General features: G+C 34.0%; 2 protein-coding genes across 5 annotated transcripts; both read right to left on the minus strand.

Moving 5' to 3' along the window:
- Window positions 1-210: 210 nt before the first annotated feature.
- Window positions 211-3,648, minus strand: LOC115975317. The gene is made up of 3 exons (XM_031096049.1): window positions 3,170-3,648; window positions 876-893; window positions 211-777 (listed from the first exon to the last, which is right to left on the minus strand). The coding sequence occupies exons 1-3, from the start codon at window positions 3,531-3,533 to the stop codon at window positions 590-592; spliced, it is 570 nt and encodes a 189-aa protein (XP_030951909.1). The 5' UTR covers window positions 3,534-3,648; the 3' UTR covers window positions 211-589.
- A 7,254-nt stretch (window positions 3,649-10,902) lies between these two features.
- Window positions 10,903-26,912, minus strand: LOC115975318 (anthocyanidin reductase ((2S)-flavan-3-ol-forming)-like). Of its 4 annotated transcripts, XR_004088106.1 has the most exons (6): window positions 26,679-26,912; window positions 26,416-26,585; window positions 26,101-26,313; window positions 23,390-23,769; window positions 12,927-13,143; window positions 10,903-10,971 (listed from the first exon to the last, which is right to left on the minus strand). XR_004088106.1 is itself a non-coding variant. In XM_031096053.1 (5 exons), the coding sequence occupies exons 1-5, from the start codon at window positions 26,797-26,799 to the stop codon at window positions 23,080-23,082; spliced, it is 915 nt and encodes a 304-aa protein (XP_030951913.1). In that variant the 5' UTR covers window positions 26,800-26,912; the 3' UTR covers window positions 22,978-23,079. The 4 variants fall into 4 exon arrangements, 3 of the variants coding, with proteins under 3 accessions (XP_030951913.1, XP_030951911.1, XP_030951910.1); XM_031096053.1 differs by lacking the exons at window positions 10,903-10,971; window positions 12,927-13,143 and adding an exon at window positions 22,978-23,221 and having other exon boundaries at window positions 26,416-26,474; XM_031096051.1 differs by lacking the exons at window positions 10,903-10,971; window positions 12,927-13,143 and adding an exon at window positions 22,978-23,221 and having other exon boundaries at window positions 26,416-26,540.
- Window positions 26,913-27,228: the final 316 nt, after the last annotated feature.

The following is a 27,228-nucleotide window of genomic DNA, read 5'->3' on the forward strand; positions in this document are numbered from 1 at the left end:
AAATCACATATATACAAAATGTTCTCTAGTTTTATTTTCCAAAGCGATGGTTAGACAAAAGTAACTTGCATAAAAGAAGAATGGCCTCTGATACCATAAATATCAATCCAAATAGCATGAGCACTTTTTAAGTAACCTGTTAAAAAAAAAAAAAACAAAAAACAAAAAACAATGAAATATTACAAGGATTGCCTTAAGGAATAGAAACTATTTGGAATCCTAAAGGAATTAAAAAGAAAGAAAACCACAAAATGTGAATACACCAACAAGAAAGATGGACAGTAGACATAATTTTATGTTGCAACATCATGTTTACTCTAGAGAGATTCTGAAAGTGAAAAATACATGATGTGCTTAACAGCAAAAAGGAACACATTCTTTCACTGTACATCTAGTTGAGGTGAGAACTCTCAAGAGAGAGCACAAGTAAAAGCATTGCTGCAGGAAGTATCTCAAATATTATGTGCATTGAGAAGAAATAGGAAGAAAAAAAGGAGGCAAATCAGCCAGAACAGAGCAGCTAATGTGGTGCTTTGGGAAGATAATGAGAAAGACAACAAAACCAAATGGACAATTAAATCTTCTCTTCCTATATGGAACGCCTCTCTTCTTTCAACCCCGCAGCAGAATTAGATGTGTTTTGTTTTGTAGCTCGAGCTCTCCTAAGAGCCTCTCTCAATCCCATCACAATAAATAAGTTGGTCAAAGTAAGAAGTGACTCAGCTCCACCATGTAACCAATCCACGTTAGACAAGGAAGTACCATAATGCACCTTTGCTGTTTCGATCACATAGGCAGAGTTACACAGTTAGGCATCTATATGTAAACATGATGATTGAATCATAATATATCTTGCTCAATGTTAGAAAAATTACCATAAATTCCAGCAGGAACTGCTCAAGAGGCACAACGATGGAAAAGACCAATATGAAGAAAATTAGTTAGAGTTGACAACAAGGCTGTTATACAGTAGAAAACAAGTAATAGTAGCAGGGAAAAAGCATAACTATTATCTTAGTCAAAATGGTTGAGACTTATATGGCATTGATTTGAAGAAGTTTTTCACTACCTTAAACATTCAATGCCTTGTAAATGTACAATAACAATCCATTCTGGAGATAATGTATCACAAGGTGGGAAGACAGAGGGTAAATGAAAGCAATGCTATTGCTGATACAATGGCAATTTGAATTTCTAAAATTATCAACATGTAGAGACGTAGACGATGGACATGAGCCCCATAATCTCACTTTTTATGGCCCTAGAATGCAGACTGTGTAATTGATCAGGCCATGACTATATTAAAATTTGAGACACAAAAGGCACCTTCATTGATAAATGAAAAGGAGTTAGCAGATTTGAATCAAAGAGATCAATCTTGGCACTCAAGTACTTCATCCAAAACAAGTTTCTCCAGTCCTCAGACAATTTAATCCCGTATGCCTGATTCAATTTTCCTGAAATTACATAAGGTTCTCTGGATTGCAGAAAATATTAGACCCATCTTGAAGTCATGTAAGCATTGTTGGTGCTGTCTAGGGATGGCACAATGTACCTGCCCCGCCCTACCCTGACCAGCCCTGCATGGGTTTTCCTGGCCTTTATGAGGGGACAGGATGGGACGGATTTTGCCTACCCCGTTTCACCCTGAGCATGTGTATATATATATCTATAATCTAATTTTTTAATACATATCCTAGTAGCATCCCTAACACTCACCTTTCTCTTTGAATACTATCACAGTCTCACTGCCACCCCTCCCCTTCCTTCTCAACTATCTGTTAGGAACCCGGTGGTTCCTAATGAGGATGAATAAGAATTGTAGGGGAATTGACTTAATTTGAGGTAGTCACTCTCCATAGAGAAAGCAAGAGATTAAGAGAGAAAGATGCACTAATACACTAAGAAATTGGTTTATTCCTCTATGATGGAAATGTGATTACAAATAGATATTTATAGAACCATAAAACTATTCTATTGGCCCACATAGCCTTATCCTAATGGTCCTATTATTCCCCATGTGTATTAATAATTCCAACATGTGTTAAATGTGATTAACATGCTTGGAATTGTAACTAACTAACCAACTAACTAACTAAATGCAATATTACAACAATTATTATCTATATACCTATAGGGGTTCCTAACACTATCATACTTTGATCAAGACCTGATGACATGTAATTACAGATGACAAAATGAGTCCACACAGATTGGCCCTACTCCCGTCCCGCATGGGAGGGATGGGGAACCCATGATTCAGCCCGCCCCATCTCTTGCCATCCCTACTGTCCAAGAAGACAGATAAGAACAAAACAAAAACGAAACTCAGACTAAAATACATGCCTTAAATAAAGTTCAATTCATTTTTCCTTATCAACATCCTGGGGGCCAATATTTCCTCAATGTTAACATAGCCCAAACATTTTCTCAGATAAATTTTGGTAGATTTTTATTTGTTTGCCCATACTCCAGAGCAATTATTAGTTATCTTTGACTAAATAGCAATTTACACCCTCAATGTTTGGGATAAATTTGATTTTGCCCCATTAAGTTTCAAAATTTGAATCTATACCACTAACATTACATAGCATTTAGATTTAAGCCATTCCATCCATGCGCCATGATGAGGTGTCTCTTAAGTGTGCCATCTCAACTCAAAATGACGTAGTTTTATGGATCCAAAATTTGAAACTTTAAAGGGGTAAAATCAAAATTACCCCAAAGTTGATGGTGTAAATTGCAATTTACTTGACACTTATCGGGCACTTCAACCTGGTGCATTGTTGGAAGGACTTAAATCCAAATGATATGTTATGTTAGGGGTACGGATCCAAAATTTGAAACTTTAGGAGGCAAATTCAAAATTGCCCCGAACTTGAAAGGTGCAAATTGCAATTTAGTCTATATCTCCTGTTAAAATGACATGAACCCGCTCTGAGAACTCAAGAAAGCTTAGATTAAGACTGGGAGCAAAAGAGTATATATCCTATGTGACCCAACAAAGCTAAATTCATCTATAATCATACAAATGGCAGCATAAACTATCCCGTTAGGGCCGTTACCAAAAAAAAAAAAAAAAACTTCTAACTCATAATCATATAAGAAGCACAACAAAACATTAACATAAAATTAAAGGAAAGAAGAAATAGGGTCTGAGAAAACTCACTGGTAGCCCCCACAAAGGCGAGCAAGAAATAGAATCCAAAGAGGGTGAGCTTTGGAGCAGACTTGGATTTAGTGATGAAGTACAAGAAACCAAGGTAGGGAAACAAAGAAAAAGCAAAGAGCTGTGAAGCTATACTCTGTGAATCAATGTTGGGTGCCCATGGGTCCACTGGGAGCAATGCCCAACACACAATCTCTCCCCTTCTCTTACCAACCAATCTCTCTCTGTAACACTTGGATTCCCTCCTTTTTCTACATGGGTTTTTTATGTAGTTTTGCAAGAAAGCAGAAGAACCCAGAAAAGTTGGAGGGACTAAAAAGGTGACAGTGTTACTTAGAGGTTGAAATGTTGGACTTGAGATCATTGTTTAGCACTAAAGTTCCAATCTTTTTTCTGAGCGAGGGGTCTTTTAAGGCACTGATTAAGAAAAACATTATAGGACTATCTTTGAAGAAATGGTGAGTGGCTATGGATGAAGAGGATGGGCCATACAAATTGTTATCGTAAGTCAAATTCATGTACCTTTCTGTGAATGAATCGTGGCGTTAGTGGGCTTGGAGTGGGCTATCTGGTTTGGATGACTTTTTATCTTGGGCTTGACAGTGCTAGAATTTCATGCAATTTTGTCTGGTAGAACTGTGGATCTCAAATCGACTAAGCAAAAAGCTTTTTTCTTTTTTAATTTGCTGGGGTCGATCAATGGATAGAGCAAACAAAATGAGAATTGGCTCAAACGTCCCGAGATTCAATAGGTGTAAAGAGTGAGGGATAGTAAAACCCAAAATTTACAATACTCATCAAGTAAAAGCTAATGATGCGTCACAAACAAATGCCCAAAAGTGTTAGACAACAAAGGGAAAGAAAATATGAATAATTCCTCTAATCTTTATTGCTGGAAAATTTAGACCCCAATTGATAGAATTAACAAGTTTTAAACCCAAGTTGTTAATTAGATTTATTATGAATAAACCTTATTAAAATAAACAAACATCAATATCATGTTAATATCATGCACAGCGGAAAAAGTAAATAAGACAAAATATGATGACTCAGGAAAACTAATGAAACAAACTAGTTTCACAGTAAAAAAATATGGGGGAAAACCTTCCCAAAAAACAATCCACTATAGTAAAGAGAAGTTTTAAATCTAGTACAAAACTTTTGTCCCTAGACTCTACAATCCTCGTAGATGAACTTACAGTAAAAATCTTCTACTGTTTCAAAACCTCTGAACTCTTCAATATATGAACACAACACTTTGATTTATGAATTCTAGTACGTAACTAATTCTTTGCACGAATCTCAGTATGTGACTCACTTACCAACTTGAAGAAGATTGTTGGCTGCAAAGTTCTTCACTTCATCAACAATAAAGATCAAGAAGCACTTGGTTACAAAACCTTAAGGCGCAAAGACGTAGTAGTTTCTTTTAGAGAGAATAAGATATTGGTCACATTTTGCATATGTTCTCCTTGTATTCTCTTATGTGACGGCTTCTAAAATAAGCCTTATATATGTCTAGGGTTGTGTGAAAAAAGAAACCTTACACAAATACATAAGCTTGGATCGAAAATCAGATCTGGAAATTTGAATTCCCGTAACCACAATAGATACCTCGATCAATCGAGAATTTGTCAAGCTTCATTCATTAAATCTCGATGGATAGCTATTTGTTGAGCAATTGTCGAGATATCTGTCCACAGGTGTCGAGCTATTTGTCCAACTTTAATGAATAGCCCTTCTTCACTTGTTTCTTGGTCTAATTTTTATGGCTTTAATACTAGACTTGAACAACATGTTTCTTGAAGTATTAAACACATCCTAGATCTATCCAATTACAAGTAAAGTGTGTTTTGTCAAAGGATTAGCCAACTACATAAATATTGATATATGTTCCTAACATGAATCACATATGTCCTAACAATCTCCCATTTTGGCAATTCTTGACAAAATCACAACAAACAAATGAACATATGAGAGAAGTCATAAATCACTCAACTCATATTTACTTGTTGAATACAATAAAATCTATCCTAACAAAAACTCTTGAAAAACTTTGCAAGAAGAGAGTTTATGGCAAGTAGACTTTGATAACCTGTATTTTTGAAACACTTGAAACAAAACTTATCAAGGCATCTTTGTGTGAAACAGAAATAATAAATTGCATACACGTAATAAGAATCATGTGCATAAAGAGAGAAAAGAAACAACACATGTAAGGGTAGGTGAAAGAAACATACATCAACATATATAAAGAAGATAAGTACAATGTATGTCAAAAATTGTCATAAGACCGGTGTATAAGAAGAAGGAGGTAAGCACTCCCCCTAACAAGATAAAACACATCTCCCCCTTACAAAGGCATATATTTCCCCCCCTAACATGTAAAATCTTAAAAAGAAACCACATAAAGATATTTCTTCCCCTTTTTGTCATGATTGACAAAGGGTATAAGAAGCTAGAAAGCTTCACTCAAACATAAAAAAAGATGATCAAGAATAATCAAGGGGGGTACAAAGAATCCATAAAAATGCATGAATGTAATGAAAGAAGATGCTATGGATGACAAGATAAAAAAAAAAGATGTAAAACATGTGAAAAACAATGCATGCAAGAGGATCTTGATTGATCGAGAGGTGTTGAGAAGCTATCAAGCGAATAGAAAGTTTCTCAATCGATCCACCTAGATGTCGAGAGCTGTCGAGATTGCGATAAGAAACAGCTTTTCAATAAGGGAAGAACACAAATATAAATGCAATCAAGTATGCAACTCAACCAAAGATCCAATCAACATTTTAAGATCTCAAAATCATCTCTCAACAACAATTTTAAGCACATGGATCCCAAACACACACACACACACTAAACAAGTCTAATCAATTTTATATCTCAAAAATAAGTCAAGACAGTTTAGTAAGCATACATTAACACATGTAAAATCTTGTAATGGCCAAATCACATCGTACCTGCACATGTATCAAGAGTAGCAAAGAATATTGCGTGTTGTGTGTGAAAAAATATTGCAAGATTGCATAAATGTATACATGTTATGACGATTTGAGATATAAGAAAATCACTTTAACTCACACACAATCATAATTGTTTGATGGGGACTATCACCTTCGAGGTATATCCTATAACTCCTACATCTTCTAGAATACACGCTTGCAATCATATTTAAAAGCATTTTTGATCTTTTTGCTTTTGATTTTTCTTTGCATATTTTCTTTTTAAGCAAATCATGAATGGGCATATAAGAAATAGAAATGAAATACCCAATTATGTTAAGTTTTTGACATTCCAATTTTGCTATACCGAAACACACAAATGTCATTGACATTGTACTTTTACTATGTCGAAGCAAGCATATAGATGTCATTTCATGATTGGCGGGCAACAATGGTGAGATGGTTATTTATGCCTTTCTTTTAGGATTTTCTAGTCCTTCCCATAAAAAAGAGTGATACGAGTGTTAATTACAAGAGATAACTTAATCTTACTTATCACAAATAAGAGCCATAAAGCTCATTTGCTTAATTGTGCATAGAGATGCTCATCTAAGTTACAAGAGATACAAAGTTTAGAAAACTTTGTTTCAATAGCCATCTAGGGTACACAAGTACCAATGTACACAAAACACACATTGTTTTTGTATTTTTCTGATTTTTCTCTTTTTATTTTGAAAAAAAAAAAAACAAAATAAAGACTAAACAATCAAACAAAAATAGACAAATAACATGAAAGCATGAAAGAAAAATGTATATGCATGAAGGCATAATAGAAGGGTGCAGATGCATGAAAACATGATTCCAAAAATTGATAAGAAATCAAGCACAAAGAGTCCTATTTTAGATAGAAAGAATTAAAGCAAAAGACAAACAAAAAAGACAATTAAGTCTTTGGCTCCTTTCTCATCCACACAGCACGAGTTTTTGGCCGTGAAGATGAAAAGACATGTGCTCTAGTATGTCTACTAAAGGACATAGAAGAATTAAAATTCTCCCTAAATTTGAGTTAAAAAGCTCAAAACTTTTAATAACTCTCCAAACAAAAGAGTAGATCCATGAGAGGAAACCTGTGACCGTTTGGACAATTGCTTATGAGGATACAACTTAAAGCAATTATGACATATGTGTCCAGGAACACCACAATGGTGACGAACATGAGGTCTAATAGAGGATTTAGAATTAGCCAAATCAATTTTAGATTTCATACCTTTATCACCTTTCTCAAGTTGTGGCACGAAGACAATCTTTGATCCAGAAGCCGTAGAAGAGAAGGGACCGGAGGAAACAGCATATCCTAAGCTAGTCTTATCAGAACTAGGCTTTTGAGTACTCAATACCTCATCAAGCTTTGCACTAAACATCCTCTCTATTTGAGTTCTAGCTTGACTAACCTCAACCTCAAGATTCTTGACCTTCTCTTTTAATGAGGTGTTCTCCATAACAAGAGTCTCAACTAACCTTGTAGTCTCATCTAGTTTGACTAACAGATCAATTTTTTTAGTTTTTACCTCATTAAGCTCTTTTCTACAAAGATGAGAAGTCTTTTTAGATTTTATAAATTCAGTGCATAGCTTATCATAGGCTTCCTTAAGGATCATCTTCTTAGGTACTTCTTCATTTAGAAGAATCCTCACTATTATTAGTACTCTCCGCAATCATCTTATCGGTTGAGGCAGCAAAGGCCATAATGTGACTGCATTCATCCACATGCTCATCAGAAGAGTCATTCTTAGTATCACTTCAAGTAGCAACCAACCCTTTATCTTTTGACTCCTTTGTCTTTTCATTCATAAGGTAGTTTGGGCACTCTATTCTCATATGACCAAAACCTTTGCACTCATGGCATTAGATGAGGGGATTCTCATTCTTACCCTTCCTAGAGGATTTAGATTTCCTAGGAGGTTTGCCCTAATCCTTTTTCCTGAACTGAAGAAGCTTGATAATCTCATCAGTTATGAAGGTTAGATCCTGATCCTGATCCTGATCCTCATCATCATCTTCATCTTCATCTTCACTTTCATCTTCATCTTCAGAGTCCTCAATCTCTTCCTCTATACCCTTAAGAGCCAAGTTTTTACTCTTTCCACCTTTTCCCATTGAGCCTAATCCCATCTCATAGGTTTGAAGGTTCTCTACAAGCTCAGTCAAAGGAATTTTATCAATGTCCTTGACTTCTTCAATGTCAATGATCTTGGCATGGAATCTTTCAAGTAAGGACTTAAGTATTTTCCTAACAATTTTGGATTCTGCAATAGATTCTCCAAGATTGAAAGCAGAATTCACAATATTCTTGAGTTTAGCATAGAACTCATCAAGGGTCTCATCCTCCTCCATCCTTATTTCTTCAAAACTACTAGTGAGTTCACTACAAGAAAATGTATTTTTAGTGATGAAAAAATTCGTCACTAAAAGTCCAGTTTTTCGTCACTAAGAACCTTTAGTGACGAAATTGGACTTTTAGTGATGAAATTCGTTTCGTCGTTGTAGCCCCGTTGCTAAAAGTCCTGGCGACGAAAAATTTCGTCACTAAAAGTCCAATTTGTTGTTGTTTTTTTTTTTTTTTTTTTTTTTTTTTAACTTTTAGCGACGAAAATGTTTCGTCGCTAAAAGTTTTCCTCGCTAAAAACAGTATTTAGTGACGAAAATATTTCGTCACTAAAACCATTTCAGTTTATTAAATCATATTTAGTGATGAAATTTTTCGTCACTAAAACTGTTTTCTGGTACATATAGTGACAAAAATTTTCGTCACTAAAACTATTTCTTACAAAATTCCACTGCATTTAGTGACATATTTGTGGCAACAAAAAATTCGTCACTAAAACTTGTTTTTTGTTTTTATTATTTTTATGACGTTAATATTAACCTGTAACCTGTCATCACATTATTAAAACCTCACATTTGATTAACACATTTATAAAAAATCTATCCATACATTCCACCAGTTAAAATTAAAACAAGTATCCAATTCAAACTCCTTCCATACAATAATTGTTTGCAACACATACAATAACTTAAGATGTTTTATAGTAATACAAAAAATGTAGTATAATATAATTAGAACTAATGGAAGATGTCCTCATATGTCTTCAAATAATGCCTAAAGGAGATCCCCTAAAGCCACCAATAAGAAATCTGCACAAATATAAAAACACTACTACATTAAAATCGTAAAGTAAAAATATTAACTATGTTATAAAAAATATTTCTGATAATGAATTAAGAGTAACCACACCAATAAATTAAAATCACAACTCCTAATATATAAGTTGTAGAAAGCAAATATAAATTTTCAAGTGTAATATAATACAATTAGTTTCAAATGATACATAAAAAATTAACTTGAAGATAAAGTACTAACCAATAAAATACTATTCATCACATCTAATCAACAATACTCATTCACAATTGCACACTCAAACACTTCCAATATGAATTTAAACCATCTTATAACACCATGCAAGCCACTTGCTTGCTCCAACACAACAACCCACCTTAAAACCAATTTCCAACATCACAAATATAGTCTTACAAGAATTTAAATCATATAAAATACTATTCATCACATCTAATCAACAATACTTATTCAAACCAACAATCCACAAGAAAATCAAACACAAACATCACAACTATAATGCTTACAAGTATTGAAATCTACTATTCATCACATCTAATCAACAATACCCAATCATAATTCAAAAGAATGTAAAACACTCTCAATATGTATTTAAACCACCTTATAACATCATGCAAGCCACCCGCTTGCTCCAACACAACATACCACCACAAATCCAATTTCCAACATCACGAGAATAAAATTTTATAAGTTTTTAACTAGAATTTACTTACTTTGCTCAAGCCAAGCTTACAACTTTCAGGAAAAAAAAAATCCAAAATTATTGCAAATAATGTGTATTTAGCCTGCAAAAGAAAACTTAAATTTATAAGTCCTTTAGTCTTGAAAATGATACAACTACTAGAAACAATAAAAAAGAAAAAATTATACCTGTGAAAATTTATGAAGATGAGTTAGGAGCTTAGTTGATTACTGTAAGGAATACATGGGTATCAACATGGAATTAAACTATTAATTATTACAAGGAATGCCCAACATTTCTACTCATTTTTTGATAATCAAGAGAATTTTATCGTAAACAAGTTGGAAAACTAGAAATAAGGCCAAAGGCCACACAATTAGAGCACACTACCAAAGACCAAAAACAACAGTAACTACTATGCCCATACTCATGGCAGCAAACACACAAAGCCAGTACAATATCTATTCACCATACAACATTCCCTAAAGGGATTGACATTTCACAGGTTCAAGACTTCAAGCTCCAAATATACCAGCTTGTCCACATGACAGCTCATTTTGCATATTAATGATTTTATTTGACCATTAGTATCAAATACCATAAGATTCAAATGTATATGAACATCTCACTGCTTAGTATGTTAGGAATTCTCAAGTACCAAAAAAATTCCAAGCAGCCCAATTACAAAGAATCAGGAATATTCTAACTATGTAGGGTCAAATGCAAAGAATCATAAATACAATAGTAAAAATCCATCAATGAAGTCTATCTTGGGCCATAAAATTAGTACAAAAATATTTGAAACAATTCTAAAAAGAAGTCATAGAAGATATGATGCATATTAAAAAAATTCTTGTTAAAATCAACTCGTAAAGATGTTTGTGAGAACCATAATAACAATAATAAGAACCTTGAATTCCAACTGGCCCGGCCTCTCTGCGGGTTCTTCTTTTTCCTTCACCTTGTCCTTAATAGCCTTCAAATTGATAAAATAAAAAACACCCAAAAACAAAAAATCAGCACTATAGAAAAATAGAAAAAGAAAAGTGCCACTTGAAAGTTAAAACCCTAATATACACTACCATTAATTTTGATAAATATTCCATCCATTGAAAAAAAAAAAGGTCATTCTACTAATTCCCTCCATTAAATTTCAATAAAGAAGAAAATGCAATCCTATAAAAAATATTCAGAAACAAAACAAAACAAATTTTCCTTAAAACTAACTCAACCCCCTAAAAAGCACTGTCATACAAAAATCCAACCCACCAGAATCCCCAATATCACAACAACAACAAATTAGCAACCAAAAAATATATATCACAACCACCCCCCACTTCTCCTCTCAAACATTAATAGAACTCCCCATCTCCAAACCAATAGACATTCCTCCTCATAACTTAACACACCATCAAACACTTGCCCACAAACAAACACAACACAAACCCTTTTGCAAAAACAACAATTTAGACAAATAAACACAATCAAAGTAATATATGCATTCCTGTATGTGTGTGTGTGAAGTATTGCAAACTGTAGAAAAGCAATAAATAAATATAATTTTAGAAAAAAAAAAAATTTTGAAGGGAAGGCGAAGGGTCACCGGTTGAAGTGGAAGTCGGAGGGTCGTGGGAGCTGAATCGGCGAAAGGAAGCTGAAGTGACGACGGCAAGCTTCAACGACGATGGCGAGCAAATGCGACAACGGCGAGCAAATGCGACGACGGTAAATGCGACGACGGCAAGCAAAAGTGACGATGAACAAGCAAAAGCAACAAGTACGGCGAACGATTTGGCGGCAACGGCGAACGATTCGGCGAGATCGTTGTGAATGGGGATCATCGCGACGGCGAGATCGTTGCAAATGGGGATCGTCGCAAATGGAGATCGTCGCGACGGCGAGATTGTCGTGAATGGGATCGTCGCGACGATGAGATCGTCGTGAATGGGGATCGTTGCAACGGCGACGGCGAGATCGTCGCGAATGGGGATCGTTGCGACGGCGACGGCGAGATCGTTGCGAATGGATAGTCGTGAACCGGTTCGATGTTGGGATCGTTTGGATGTTGTCAATGGCTTTGGGATGTTGCGAATGGGCTGTGAGGGAGAGAGTGAGCGAAAGAGAGAAGTGAAACAAAAAAAAAAAAAAAAGTGCTGAAGATCATATTAGTATAAGAGCTTTAGTGAGGAACTCCAATTCGTCGCTATTGACTACTATTAGCGATGAAATAATTTTCATCACTAATAGTGTTCTCATTAACACCTTTAGTATAAGAGCTTTAGTGAGGAACTCGAATTCGTCGCTATTGACTACTATTAGCGACGAAATTATTCGTCACAAAAAACCTAAACTTTTAGCGACGAATTGGTTCGTCACTGTAGCTGAATTTAGTTTGGCACCAAAATTTTCTGCTTGGCACCTGAGTCCATATTAGTATAAAACTTTTAGTGAGGAACTAAACTTCGTCGCTATTGGTTGGCTTTAGCGACGAACATGGATTCGTCGCTAATAATATACTGATATTTATGTTTTTGTTTTTAGCAATGACTTATTTTCGTCACTATATGTGATATTCAGCGACGAAATAGTTTTCGTCACTAATAGTGTTCTCACTAACACCTTTAGCGATGAAATTTTTCGTCGCAAAAAACTTAATCTTTTAGTGACGAAAAATTTCGTCGCTGTAGCTAAATTTAGTTTCGCGCTAGCATTTTTTGCTTAGCGCCTAAGTTCAACACAACATATAGCGACGAAATCTAATTTTCGTCGCTAAATATTACTTATTTTTTTATAAATAGCGACGAAATATATATTTCGTCGCTATATAGTACTTTTTTGTGAGGAAAAAATTTTCCTCACTAAAATTCGTCACTAAAACTACATTTTCTTGTAGTGATTTTTGAAGTTTCACAGTCTTTACTGCCTTGGTACCTTCATAGGTGGTTTCAAGAATGGTCCATGCTTCCTTAGCAACTTCCGTGGATGATATTTTCTTGAATTCCTCATTGGTCACCCCAAAAAACAAGGCATTCAAGGCCCTACTATTGAAATTTGCTGCTATGATTGTTGCATCATCCCAATCCACCGGCGCTTCCTTTGGCTTAATCCAACCAACTTCAATAGCTTGTCATACCTGTTCACCTAAAGCCTGCAAAAAGACTTTCATATGAACTTTCCAGTACGTATAATTAGTATCATCAAATAAAGGAGGAATCAAAAGAGATTGTCCACAATCCATGACAACAGGGGTCAAGGATCACACTCAGGAAATTAATCCAATCAAAGTGAACCCGCTCTGATACCACTTGTTGGGAAATTTAGACCCCGATTAATAAAATTAACAAGTTTTGAACCCAAGTTGTTAATTAGATTTATTATGAATAAACCTTATTAAAATAAAAAAAATATCAATATCATGTCAATATCATGCACAATGGAAAAGTAAATAAGACAAGATATGATGTCCTAGGAAAATCAATGAAACAAACTAGTTTCACAGTAAAAAACCTGGGGGAAAACCTTCCAAAAAAACAATCCACTATAGTAAAGAGAAGTTTCAAATCTAGTACAAAACCTTTGTCCTTAGACTCTACAATCCCCGTAGATGAACTTATAGCAGAAACCTTCTACTACTTCAAAACCTCTGAACTCTTCAATATATGAACGCCATCCTTTGATGCACGAATCCCAATATGTGACTCACTTACCAACTTGAAGAAGATTGTTGACTGCAAAGTTCTTATCTTCATCAACAATGAAGATCAAGAAGCACTTGGTTACAAAACCCTAAAGTGCAAAGACGCATTAGCTTCTTTTAGAAAGAATAAGGCATCAGTCACCTTTTGCATATGTTCTCCTTGTATTCTCTTATGTGACGGCTTTTAAAATAAGTCTTATATATGTCTAGAGCTGTGAGAAAAGAAACCCTACACAAATACATAAGCTTGGGCCGAAAATCAGATCTGGAAATCTGAATCCCCATAACCTCGATAGATACCTCGATCAATCGAGAATCTATCGAGCTTCATTCATTAAATCTCGATAGATAGCTATCTATTGAGCAACTATCAAGATCTCTGTCCACAAGTGTCGAGCTATCTGTCCAGTTTTAATGAATAGCCATTCTTCACTTGTTTCTTAGTCAAATCTTCATGACTTTAATACTAGACTTGAACAACATGTTTCTTGAAGTATTAAACACATCCTAGATTTACTCAATTACAAGTAAAGTGCGTTTTGTCAAAGGATTAGAGCCAACTACATAAATATTGACATATGTTCCTAACATGAATCACATATGTCCTAACATTTATTAATTTGTACATGCATCAAAATATGAAATTTAAGAAAGGTGTTAAGGGAGAGAGAGAAGGCATTATTGTGTTACCACATATGCATAACACCCTTAATATTCTATCATGCTTATGTGACTCAGAAACTTGGAGGGAAATAAGCATGGTAGTTTAGGTGTAAGAATGCATCGTTAGTGTAGGGCTTGATGGCAAAACTTTATAGTAGGTTTAGGACATCCTTAAGGTCTAATTTTGCTTATGGATTGAAGCTTTTAGTTGTTGTGTTGCTAAACAAAAGCTAAGCTTTAGATTTGTTTTAGTTTGGATAATGGGATGGGTTGGTTTAGTTTAGTGACTTTAGTCACGATTTAGGAAATTTGTTGACTAAACTTGATTAGCTAAACCCTTTTGCCAAATTGACACATAGGGAACCTACTAAATTGACAAACCTCACCAGAATTCATTAATTGAAGCAACTTACTTTTTAGGCTAAAACTAGGTTAAGCAGTGCCTTTAGTCACGTAAAGTAGACTAGACATGATGGATTTTTTTGCATGAAAGTTAAGTGACCAGCACGTGATTCCTTTTGTGGGTCCTCAGATTTTACAAGTGGCCTGAATGGGCAAAATCTATGCTTTGGACTCATGAAAAAAAAATGCCCAATCTTATCCTTCAAACATCACTCTCTTAATTCCCCATTTAAATATGCATTGGCTTGGTCCATGCATAAAAGAATTAAAAAATGTTATGTTTATGATGGGCCCAAATTGGATTTGACTTTACTTTGCATTTGGGCTAGTAAGATTTTTGCAAAAATGACCATCAACAATAATAAAAATAAACAACACTACTTGAACTAATTTTAATGTCAAAATTAAAAACTCCTAAACTTTGAATGTCCAAATCATTTACTTTGTTACTATTTCATTGGTGAGTGGGGGAGAAAACACGATTAATGTAGAGTGTATATTTGTTTTTATAAATAAATTGTTTTTAAAGTAAGATTAAATAAAGAAATCATTTTATATTTCGTTTAATTTTTTCAAACTTCTTCTCTCCTATTAATGATATTATGACCCAAAAGCCCATTTACTTTTATAGCAAGTATATGAGCATACAATAAATTTGAGTCTCTTAAATTGTAATATGTTCCAAAAATCCCAATCTAATTAGACAATTACTGATAAAATAGGACGGGGTCAAATCAAGGGTGCCATATCCTTGTCTCATACCATCTTTAGGCATAAATAAATGAATAAAATGCATGAAACGGGTTAGAGTTATTTTATCATTTGTGTTGTGTTCAAATGTGATTTGTATATACTCAATTGCTTGATGATCAAACCCAAAAAGATTTTTGAGTATTTTATTTGTTTTTGAAAGTGTTTTTGTGTATCACTTGTGTTTTGAAAGGTTTTCCAAAAAGCCAAATCTATTTTGTTGAAAAACTCCTCCAGAAGCCTTTTTTCGAGTAAGTCGCCAGTAAGCTATCTCACATTCTTGTCGCGAAAATGAGAAAGCGAATTTTCATTTCTTTCAAAATTTTACACAAAGAGTTTTGCGACTCCCTCGCGAGTGCTTCGCGAGAAATAGCTTCCCGCAAAACTTGCCCTATGCATTTGAGGCATTTCACGAGTAACTCGTAAGAATTTCGTGTGTAGCTATCCTGCGAAATGAGTGAAATTTCAGTTTTTAAAGGGCACATAGTGGCAGTTTTCAGACATTTATTTTTTGCCTCCTTCGTGCCTCTCTCAACCCAAAACACCCTTTTTTCACTCAAATCTCAACCAAAATTACTTGGATTTCATCCCTAAGTCTTCTCTAAGGTATGTTTTAACATCTTTTATTCTTTGAATCCTTAGATTCTTAAATTTCTAGGGTTGGGGTTATTTTGAAAGGGGTTGGGAAAATTTAATTTTTGTCAAATGTTTTTAATTTGTCTTGATTGGGCTGTGTCCTATTGTATTTGGTTGTGTTTTGTTGGCCCCTAGTGGCATTTTAACATGTATTTAGGCAAGTTTTACATGTGTTCATGCATTGTTTCATATTTTAGTGTAGTGTGTGCACTTAAAGTGTTTGATAAAATGCCTATATGGTGTTTTTTTCATTGTTTTGGACTCCATTGAGTAGCAATTTTTTGGGATTACCGTGATTAAGCATGTTTAACATGTCTTAATCACTGGTTGTGTGTTGTATACACTTCGCCCCATGAGTGCTTGTTCATGCATTGCTTATGCATCACACATGCACACTACATGCACTCTTGATGCACACACTCTAACACTTGACATGTTTTGCATTCACTCATGCTAGTTAAGTCTTTTTAGACCTTTTAGCACTTATAACATGTTCTTGTGTCTGTCTTGCTTTTCTATTTCCATTTTAGGACAATTTTTCTTAATTTGTTCTTGTTTATGGACTAACTTGTATTTAATCAAGTTTGTTGCCATGTTTATGTATGGTTTGTATGTGTGTGATTTTTTTTTTTTGGTAGATGTCTCCTCGTAAGTCAGCTGCAAAGAAATTAGCAAAGCGTCCTCTTCACTCCCCCGATTCATTTAGAAATGATGATGCTAGCACTGCCTACATTGATCATAGGGGTGGCAAATGGGTGAGTTTGTGGTGGGCATAATTGGGTTGGGTATATAAAATCCATTTACCCATTCAAACCCATTTAACTAATTGTTTCTAACCCAAATCTAACCCAACCCAATTATTATGGGTAAACCCCAACCCATCCAATTATCAAAATTACCAAAATGCCATTAAAGTGAAAATGACCATGATAATTTATTCATTTAATTTATTTTAACAACTATAATTTATTTTTCTCAATTATATCAATTATCAAATGGCAGTATCATTTTCTATCCCAAAAAAAAAAATGGCAGTTTCATTTTCACTTAAAGCAAGTCTCATTTTCTTTTCCTATTTCTCGGCAGCCAAACGCAGTAATAACAAAAAATTAGGGCATAGACTTAGAGTGACTAAGACGAAACTGTTGGAGTGAAGAATCTCTTTGGTAAGAGAAGAGATGGGTTCGATATCACTGAGAATCTCGTCCTCTTTATCTTTCCACTTGCGATACTCAACATCAATCTACAGCGCCGGAGGAGGAGCCGAGGGATTGGGCCCATGCGAGGTCAAAGCCGTTGTAGAAGAATTTGTCGTGGGCGGTGGTGATAAGTATGGAGCCATGGATAGCTTAGGATTTGACTTAGGAGAGAGCAAAGATGAGAGTTTCAATGAGAGTTAGGCTGAAACGATGGTCGTCGTCGCCGATTAGGGTTAGGAAGAAGAGGTTGCCGCACTTCTCTTTGGTGGTACTTGGAACTTTGTGAATCCCTGAGGGCTCGGCAGCGCTGCACCATGGCCATCACGTCGGTGCAAAAATAGAAGCAGCTAGCATGATTGGAAGCCAAGAAAATGAGGGAAAATGAAACCCCTCGTGAAACCTGAGAGCTAGGTTTTTTTTTTTTTTTTAGGAAGGGCTGGGTTGAATTTGGGATATATTGTTTTTAGGTTAAATGGGGTTAAATGGGTTTTTAGATAAAACCTAATAATCATTGGGTCTAATTGGGTTGATGCCCATTTAACCCAATTAATAATTGGGTGGATTTGGGTTTAATTAGAGTGGGCAGGTTTGGGTGGGCAAATGGGTTTGGGCTTATTTTGTCACCCCTAATTGATCATTACAATAATGCTTCAATCGTCATGGAAAGGAGTGTGGACATTGAGTCCTTGGAGAACACATTCATTCCGGAAGTGTTCAAGTAAAGAACATGGACCAAATTACTGAAACCCTCTGGTGATGTGTATGAGTGCATCATCAATGAATCCTTTGCGAATGCATTTGTGGAAGGCAACCACATCAACTACTGGGTTAGAGGGAGAGAGTTTATAGTATCTGGAGAGTCAATCCAAAAGCTGTTGGAGATCCGTCTGATGACTTCGGATACCTCTCTACAGTATGATGAGAGGAAAGAAAAGCTTGAGCCTCTTGTGCAAGTTGGAGGTCAGCTCAAGAAGAAGGCCTTGCACATGATTTACTTCACTCCTGAGATGAGGGCTTTGGCTTATATCATGATCTTCAACCTTTATTTGGTGAAGAATTTGAGAACCTTGTCGGGGCCAAGGACCATCTTCCTCCATGATATCTTCACTCATAAAGAGATTGATATCTGTAGTCACATCTATTACCTCTTCGTCAAGTCCATCAAGAAGAGAAAGTCAAGGCTGACTCTACCATTCCTAAGCCATGTCATGTCTCTAATATCAAGGGTAAGGGTGAAGATTTCAAGTGGACTCCGATCATGCAAAGGGAAGAGCTAATCAGTGAGCCCACTATTATCTAGAGTAAAGCTCACATCCCTGGTCTAGAAATCGGTGCATCATAAATTACAAGGGATGAAGCTACAGATGAAGGTGGCAACACTAAGGATGAGATTGATCAATTCACTTATGTACCTAAGGATACTTCACAGCCTTCTTCTCAAGCACAAGCTAGAGCACCCAACCAACTTGATTTGATACTTGGAAGGGTAGAAGAAATGCATACCATGCTGACTGCATGCATTGACTACTCCACGAGGTAGTTCACATACCTTTAAGGCCAAATCACTGCCCTTTCTTCTTAGATTCAAGACTTGGAAAAATCGGACTTAGAGTCCACAACTTTCTAGGACCTTTGGCCATTCAGGTAAAAAAGGGGGAGTAGATTAGCTTGAGGTGGAGTACATCTTAAGGGGAAGTAGTAAAACCATTGGTTTATTTTTGGTGGTTTATGCTTTTCTATTTTATGTTTTATTTATAGTGCTTTATTTAAAGCTCTCAAATACTTTAGTTTAAAAAGTAGTTTTTCTTTAGTACTTTGTGTATCTTGGTTTTTATAGCTGGTGCTTGATGCTTTTAGTTATCTGTTGCTTTTAGCTTTAGTTTCTTTAATGCATCATGTGGTTTGTTGGACATGCAATTGATTTTTACATTGTGCTTAATTGCATTGGGTATCTGGATGATCATTTACTCGTTAAATGTTCATTGTGGTCATTTCTAATGACTGTTCTTTTATGATCAAGTTTTGCTTTATGTTCACATATCTCTTGCTTATCTTGATTGCATTTTACCTGTTCTCTATACATGCCTTGTGTTCTACTTGTCTCGTACTTAATGAAGTTTATTTGTTATGTGCAAGTGTTTTAGGATACAGGTGTATATGGTTCAAGTGCTTCATAGCTTTTAGATTTAGGTGTGAGTGAGTTTTTCTTATGTTCCCAAACTCACGTTTAAGTCTAGAGTATGTTTAGGGATTTTGTCATGGAATAGCCAAAGGGGGAGATTGTAAAGTTGTGATTTCCAACTAGCCTTTGTTGGCTTTAATTCCGTGCCAAATTTGATTGTATTTTTTTTTTCAATCATTTCTCTATATTTATGTGGGTTTATTTGTAAAGGATGAGTGTGAGAGATTGGTGAAGAATCAAGTGTCAAAAGATGGATCAGTGTAGTTTGTGAGCTAGACTAGATCACAAGAAGCTCGCGAGAAAGTATCCCGTGAAAAGGCCACATGTGAAGCACATGACTAGAAGTTGAAGAGTCAAGCTAGTCTGTCATTTCACTAGTACTTCATGAGAAAGGCCATCTTGTGAGGTACCCGTGAAATATTCTGTTTGGCAAAAAGATAAATTGCTTTACCAAATTCTTTACCCACACTATATATACCCTCATTACCCAGGAATTGTAAGGAGTGCTTTGTAGAGAGAAAACCCTAGCAAATACAATTGAGAGTTAGAGATTGTTATACCCACAATCATCTACACATTTCATCTTGATTTTCCTCTACTCCTACCTTTCCGTCTCTACATCCTTGAGAGATTCTTAGCCCAAACACTTACCACACCCAATCTAAGTGTTGAGTGAAGTTTTGGTGCTGTTGGAAGCATTGGAAGGAGCCATTTAGTGAAGGATGCAATCGGGTTGAATTGCGAGATCCGGAAAGCTAGTGAAGACAAGATTCCAAGAAGTCCGTTGGTAGCAGGAGCTTGGAGGGCACAAGTACACGGGGTAGACTAGGCTTGGAGAGTCTTTTGTTATTCATGTACTCCAACTATATTCACTAGTGGATCAATTTTGACTTGAAGGGTCGCGGAGAGGTTTTCTGCCGAGTTTTTCGATTTCCTCTTCGATAACACGTTTTGGTGTTATCTTGTGTTTGCATCTCTTTTTCCTACTCTTTAAACTTTACTTTTATTGTTCATTGTGGTTGGATATGACTTAGAGTAGTGTTATTGGTTCATTGTGCATATTTACTCTTATTCTACAGTTTGTTAAGTTAAAGTAAAAGCAATCTAACCATAATTTTTAATTTGGGGTCTGAACAAACTCTAGTGTTTTCACAAATGAGGCAGTTTTGACATAAATGAGGTAATAGGTTGGCCCTAGGCCCCTCTACTAGAGAAAAGCCTCTGGAATGGGGATCGATAAGTGCTTTTCTTAAAAAAAAAGAAAAAAAAACTATATTAATTGTATATATTTTTTTATCCATTCTTAAAAAGGTCCAAATAATTGAGTAATATTACAAATTGATGAGTCAACAATTACAAATTGTAATTTAAATATTTATTTATTATCTTGTTGAAGTATCATTAATCACATTCTTTGTCAAATCAATTTATAATCTTATTATAGTAAAAAATTAAAGTAACTTAAGCAAATTCCCAAAAAAATTATGAATAAATAGAAATAGAACCCAATCTCCATTAATTAGTCATATCAAAAAGTAAGAATAATTGCTTTTAATTTTTTTTTTTTTTTTAAATTTGAAGAGAAGATAGGAAAAAAAATACTAAAGAATATTTAAATATAAAAAGACTTATTTGAAGTTATTGTCTTAAACCTTGAATTGTATTGAATCAGAAAAAATGAAAAAATAAAAAAGAAAAAGAAAAAGGATAAAGTGGTTGTGAAAGTGCTATAAGTGAGAGAAAAACAAATGTTTAAGAATGATAATATGCATATACAAAAATCAATAGTCTTTTCGCTTGGGTATGGAAAACTAAAGCTAGGCCGAAAAACCTATTTTTCAATGGAAAATGTTAGAGATACAAATTTTTTTACAAAATCTTTTATAAACTACTAATGTGATGAGTGATTATTAGTAAATAAAAAAATGATGTTATTAGTGAACAAAGGTGAAAACTAGTAAAAAGTTGACTACAACAATAGTTTGTAAAAATGTTATAAAATGGTTTCTAGTTGTAGCATTATTTTTTTCCAATTGCTAATAACAACATCAACAACTTCAGTCACCGTCACCTCTGCCCGAACAAAAATACATATATGGAGAAACTTTCTTGGCGATGAGATGATAGAAAATTGTACTGTATGAATTGGCTAATACAATAATCTTCTTGAATAAAGATGTTGATGGACTCGGTCTTGTCTCCGTGCAATTTAATTATACAATCTTACAATACTTTTACCCTACTTAAAAAGTTAAAAATACGTTTAACCAACATAAAATTACTTCCTTGGAATTGAGATTACGTGCAGGAACCACTTTACATTAAAATAAATACTAAATAGTTTTACAAACTTATTTCAGTTTTCTTTTAAGAAAAACTTATTTCAGTTTCCTTAGATCATACCAGGGGCGAAGCTAAGGGGGTCGAGAGGGGTCAAATGCCTTCCCTGGCCTTGCAAACAAATTTTAATACTACTAGGTAGGAGTATGTGTCTTCTTTTCTTATTATAATTTTTTACATGTTTCCTGTGTTTTTCAATGAACTAGCAGAAATTTTATTCTAAAGAAACTGTAAATTAATACATCTATAATATCAAAAACACCTCAAACAAATGGAGGTGTGTCTACAAGCATCACACTAAGCTTATGTAAGGAGTTTTACAGCTTTATATGCAAATCCACACAGACCGCACCTGCCAACTAGCTTCTAATACTATATTATTCAATTCCATCCAATATTTCAATGCAAACATGAATTACTTAAGTATTTGTTATTGATATTACCAATAAAACTCTTTTATATGTTAAAATTGAGTCTTCAAAAACTCTACATTAGTTACATATAAAAATAATCTGGAATATTAACTTAGTATAACTTTGTCAAAATGACATAAAATCATATCAGTTATTTAACAAATAGAAATTGACATAGGTCATACCTTCCCACCCCCCACCCCCCCCAATTGGCAATTGCATAATACAAATTTACAGAGTTGTACTTCATATTTATCTAACTACAAATCTTTATATTTGTGCGTAGAATTATGACTTTGAAAACAAATTAAATCAAAAAACATACTATTTATGTGAAAAAATTCCTAATAAATTTTTTTTAATATAATGAACACGATCTTTTCAAAAAATGTTCAAATATGATCACTTGTTAGTATTCATGTGAATGACTTATTATTTTTCAAATTCGTCATAAATACTATATTTATGTATGTATATGTGTGTGTATGTATGTATGTATGTATATATATATATATATATATATATATGTCTGCATGTGCATAAATAATTGTGAGTGTCAAATGTAAATTTGGCCCCCTGAAATCAAATCCTAGCTCTGCTACTAGATTATATCATTTGCCAATTGTCACAACTTGTTGAAGTGATTGAGTATAAGTGATGAACAAACATTTTTACATAAATTCATACCACTTTTTCTCACTTGCTCATAATCAATCACATTACGACAAGAGTTATGGTACAAAAGTTGTGTTTTTAGGTTTTTTTCAAATTATTAATACATTTCCTCAAGAGTTCAGAATGCTTATTTGATTAGATGTCCGAGTCGCCTTCCACATGCCACGCTATCATCTAATATCTTCTTTGTATCATATGCATACTCAAAACCCATCTTCATTAGCTTTGTAGAATCAAATGTAACTCCTTTATCTGGTCCTTCAATGAATCTAAAATGAAATGTCATGGTCAAAGAAAGGCCTCAAGCTAAAAATAGTTTTTGGTATTTCTCTTTTGACCAAAAATGAATAAAATAAACACATAAAAGGAAATTGCTATAAATAAATAAATAAAATGGAAAGGAAGTTTGGCAATGAAAATTCAAATAAAAATCTTACTCTTTCGCTATCTGATATTCTGGAAACTTTTCTTGGAAGGAACTTGCAATCGCTCTTATGGTTGGATTTGTGGCAGCACAGAGGAATCTACCTTTCATTGATTGGTTTTCTATGCAGAAGATATGTGCTTGACAAATGTCTTCAATGTGAACAAGAGGAATTGAACCCAAAAGTTCTTGCAAAAACTTCAATGTATTTGAGAAAATTAAATTGCCTGAAAGCAGAGATAAAATTATTTCCACAGATGATGGTACATAAGGAAGAAGTGTTTCTCCTCCCACTACGCCGCAAGCAAGTGTTACAACTTCAAGCCTACTATTATCATATTCATTATAATTCAGAATCTCTTTCTCTGCTAGTGTCTTTGATTTAATGTATCCCTACAACACATACCCAATAAAAAAACAATTGAATATTATGAATAGAAGATCTTAATAAATCAAACAGTCATGTTTGATTCTATTTTTATATTTGGCTCATATCATCCATTTCTTTTAGTAATCTGATCGATAAGATAAATGTCATCCATTCATGCACGTTACACATATAACTCTATTTCTGTTAGTAATTAGAATGTTAAGTGTCAAATGAGTGCCTTCCATACACAGCATCCATATAAATCTATTTATGTTAGTAATATAATTGGTTAGTGCCAGATAAGTGTCGTCCATAAAGACGTGTCACCTATATAATGTTAGGTGTCAATCAATCATTTATGTTTTTAAAAACATGAATCACAATAATTTACTATTCTTGTGATGTTTGATCTTGGCCTTTACAGTCAAATAAAAGTCATGCTTATTATCTCATTATATGTCCAATAATCTTCTAACAAAAATACTAATTATTGTTGTTAAAATTAATTATTATTGTTGAGTAAAAAAGAATACAAGAAAAAAAAAATCCAAAAAAAGAGGGAAAAATAAAAAATAGACAAACAAAAAGAGGAAAGTTTTATATAAAGTTTTTTTCTAAGATTATTTATTTAAATCTAACAATATTGCTTATCTCTCTTTTTTTTTTTTAAAAAAAAAAAAAAAAAAAAACCTCTGATTTAAAGATGTTAAAATAAAAAGACAAAACAAACAGTCAATGACCAGATTAAATTTATTTATTTATTTTATTTTATTTTATTTTATTTTTATACAAGATAAAATTTCTAAGTGTATATGTGTGTGAAATTCCCTCTTAGAGACTTGAACCTCGGCCCACACCCCCACAATGACAATTCTTGATGATGACTAGATTAAATTATTAATAATACAACACCCACTCCAGCAATTAATTATTCAATATCATTCTGTCATCTTTTCTCCAAAAAAAAAAAAAAAAAAAAAAAACAATTACTCAGTTTGAAACTGCCAAAGGTTTGCCGAACTTGTAGGTTTGTTTAAACCGGACTTGTGGCTAGTTCCATATTAACCCAGTCCAAATAGACGGTTTGGTCTAGTTTTTAAAACAATTTTTATCATCTATTTAAATTATTAATGCTGTATCGAAGTCTAATCCATTCATTCTATAATGGTTAATGATAAAATTATTGAAATTCCACGTTGAGTTATCTTAAGAACTCTAGATGATTGTAATTATTGTTCATGTAGATTATCTAAATATATCATTAACATAGTAAATCATGTCAGATATATTTCACAAATAATTTACTCTTGTAATTCTCTATACAAGAACAACAAACCAAACAAATATATAACACAAAAATAATTAAATATACATACAGTTCAGATGAATGGAAAATGCGAATTTGATCAACACCAATGATGACACCATCTCCTTAAGACAGATTTTACCCCTCATATAAGAAGCGTAGAAATCTAAATACTTAACAAATAAAACTCTCTTTCTCTTTCTTTGACTATGTATGAAAATATATTGCTTGAAAAAAACTAATTGAAATAAAATGAGTGACTCACTATTTATAGACAAACTTGCAATATTTCACAAAACGTGTAACATGAACAAACATGTCTAATTTAATACTGGACAACCCATATTCCACAATGAATAAACACAAAAATAAAATAATATTTAATACTGAACCACATCAGCTCTTGCAAAATACAAAAAGTAGCTTATTTTACACATTTTGACCCAAAAAAAAAAAAAACCCACATAAGTGGGTGTAAAATTGTGCATAAATGCACAAGTGCTGCAGTAACCATGCATATATGCATGATTACTATAGTTCTTCTATACATTATTTTAGTATTATTTCTCTCCCCTCACATTCTCTCTTCCACTTACTCTCTCTCTCTTTTCAACTCATAAAAATATTATTTATATAAAATATAGTATATAATAAATGAACTGATGTGGGTGTTTTATATCAACTCATAAAAATATTATTTATATAAAATATAGTATATAATAAATGAACTGATGTGGGTGTTTTATAAAAATGATGGTATAAAATAGAAAAAAAAGGTTTTTGTGTGTGTGTGTGTGTGTGTGTATAAAATAGAAAAAAAAGGTTTTTGTGTGTGTGTGTGTGTGTGTGTGTGTGTGTGTGTGTGTAAAATAGACAAAATCTTTTAGGAGTGATGCGGTTGCTCCACTTGCAATTTTTTCCGATGAATCATTAACATTGAGCGGAATTCTTGGAACAAATTATAATATGTCAAGACTAAAAGTATACTAGACCCACTAATAACTGCATAATTACAGAGAAATTACGAAAGGGCTGCTGAGAAAAATACCATTGTAAAGTCATTGGTATAAGTGAAGGAAACATCAAAAGGTGTCCAACAGGTTTCATCAACGCAAGACTTGAAACAGACTCCATCTTCTGTCAAAGGTGAAGAGGACATTACAGACGCAGTGTAGATGAGCCGCTTCACGGTTTTCGACCGGATACAAGCATCAGCGATGACCCTAACCCCGGCAACAGCCGCTTCAGCCGTATCCTTGTACTATATAATTCAGATTATCAAACAGTTAATTGCCAAAATTCTCTAAGCTATATAGGAGAACTAGCTGTAGGCTGTAGCTTTAGAAATTAATGGACATGATACCTGAGAGCTTTGGGTGTTATGTAACATTGGGGTAGCCACATGAAAAACATATTCACACCCTGTAATTGCAGGTTCGAACTCAGTGGGATTGTAAATATCAGCTTGAAACAGCACTAATTTGTTCTCTGCATTTGGAAAGGACTTCAGGAGATCTACTTTGGACGTGTCCCCTGCAATTGTAAGTTAAATAAAAGACCATGAGAGCCTATCTACATGGTACATACACACATGTATACCCTCACATCACACAAACACATACGAACCTTGGTTCCTCAGAGTTGCATGGACGGTATGACCTTTCTCCAGAAGCTTTTTGACAAGGCAGGAACCAACAAATCCAGATCCTCCTGTGATGCAGACCCTACTGTAACTCTTCTCCTCCATTTTTATGGGATTTTAAATTTTTAACTACTCAGGCTTGACAACATTTATAGCGAAAGTCATTGTATTTCAGGCGTGAAGTTCAAACCCGTTATTTATCTTCTTCTTTTTTTCTTTTTTTTGAGGAAGTAACCCATTATTAATCTATATTGGTCCACATAATTGCTTCTTTTTCGTCTTTTCTCTTTTGGATAGAACTTTTGTTGGAACATTTTAATATTAAATAATTAAAATGAGTAAATGTTATAAAATAAATGTAAAGATGTGGAGTGAATATGGAAGATGAAGAGTTGTGAAAAATATTTAATCCCACATTGAAAAGGAGAGAGACTTTTTTATTCTTTTTAATTGTGGTGATTAATGGGCTAACATGAATTGTCTCAGATATTGGGCTAGATACGTGCGCAAGGGAGAGGTGAAGAGTGGAGGTAT

This window comes from Quercus lobata, chromosome 2 (genome assembly GCF_001633185.2).
Source record: "Quercus lobata isolate SW786 chromosome 2, ValleyOak3.0 Primary Assembly, whole genome shotgun sequence".
In the NCBI taxonomy this organism is placed as follows: domain Eukaryota; kingdom Viridiplantae; phylum Streptophyta; class Magnoliopsida; order Fagales; family Fagaceae; genus Quercus; species Quercus lobata.

Coding starts and splice junctions, on each gene's coding strand:
- LOC115975318 (XM_031096050.1), bottom strand. CDS start 26,799: ATGGAGGAGAAGAGTTACAGTAGGGTCTGCATCACAGGAGGATCTGGA. Junction 26,314..26,415: donor ATAACACCCAAAGCTCTCAG/GTATCATGTCCA, acceptor TGAATTATATAG/TACAAGGATACGGCTGAAGC. Junction 23,222..23,389: donor GAATATCAGATAGCGAAAGA/GTAAGATTTTTA, acceptor ATTTCATTTTAG/ATTCATTGAAGGACCAGATA.
- LOC115975317 (XM_031096049.1), bottom strand. CDS start 3,533: ATGATCTCAAGTCCAACATTTCAACCTCTAAGTAACACTGTCACCTTT.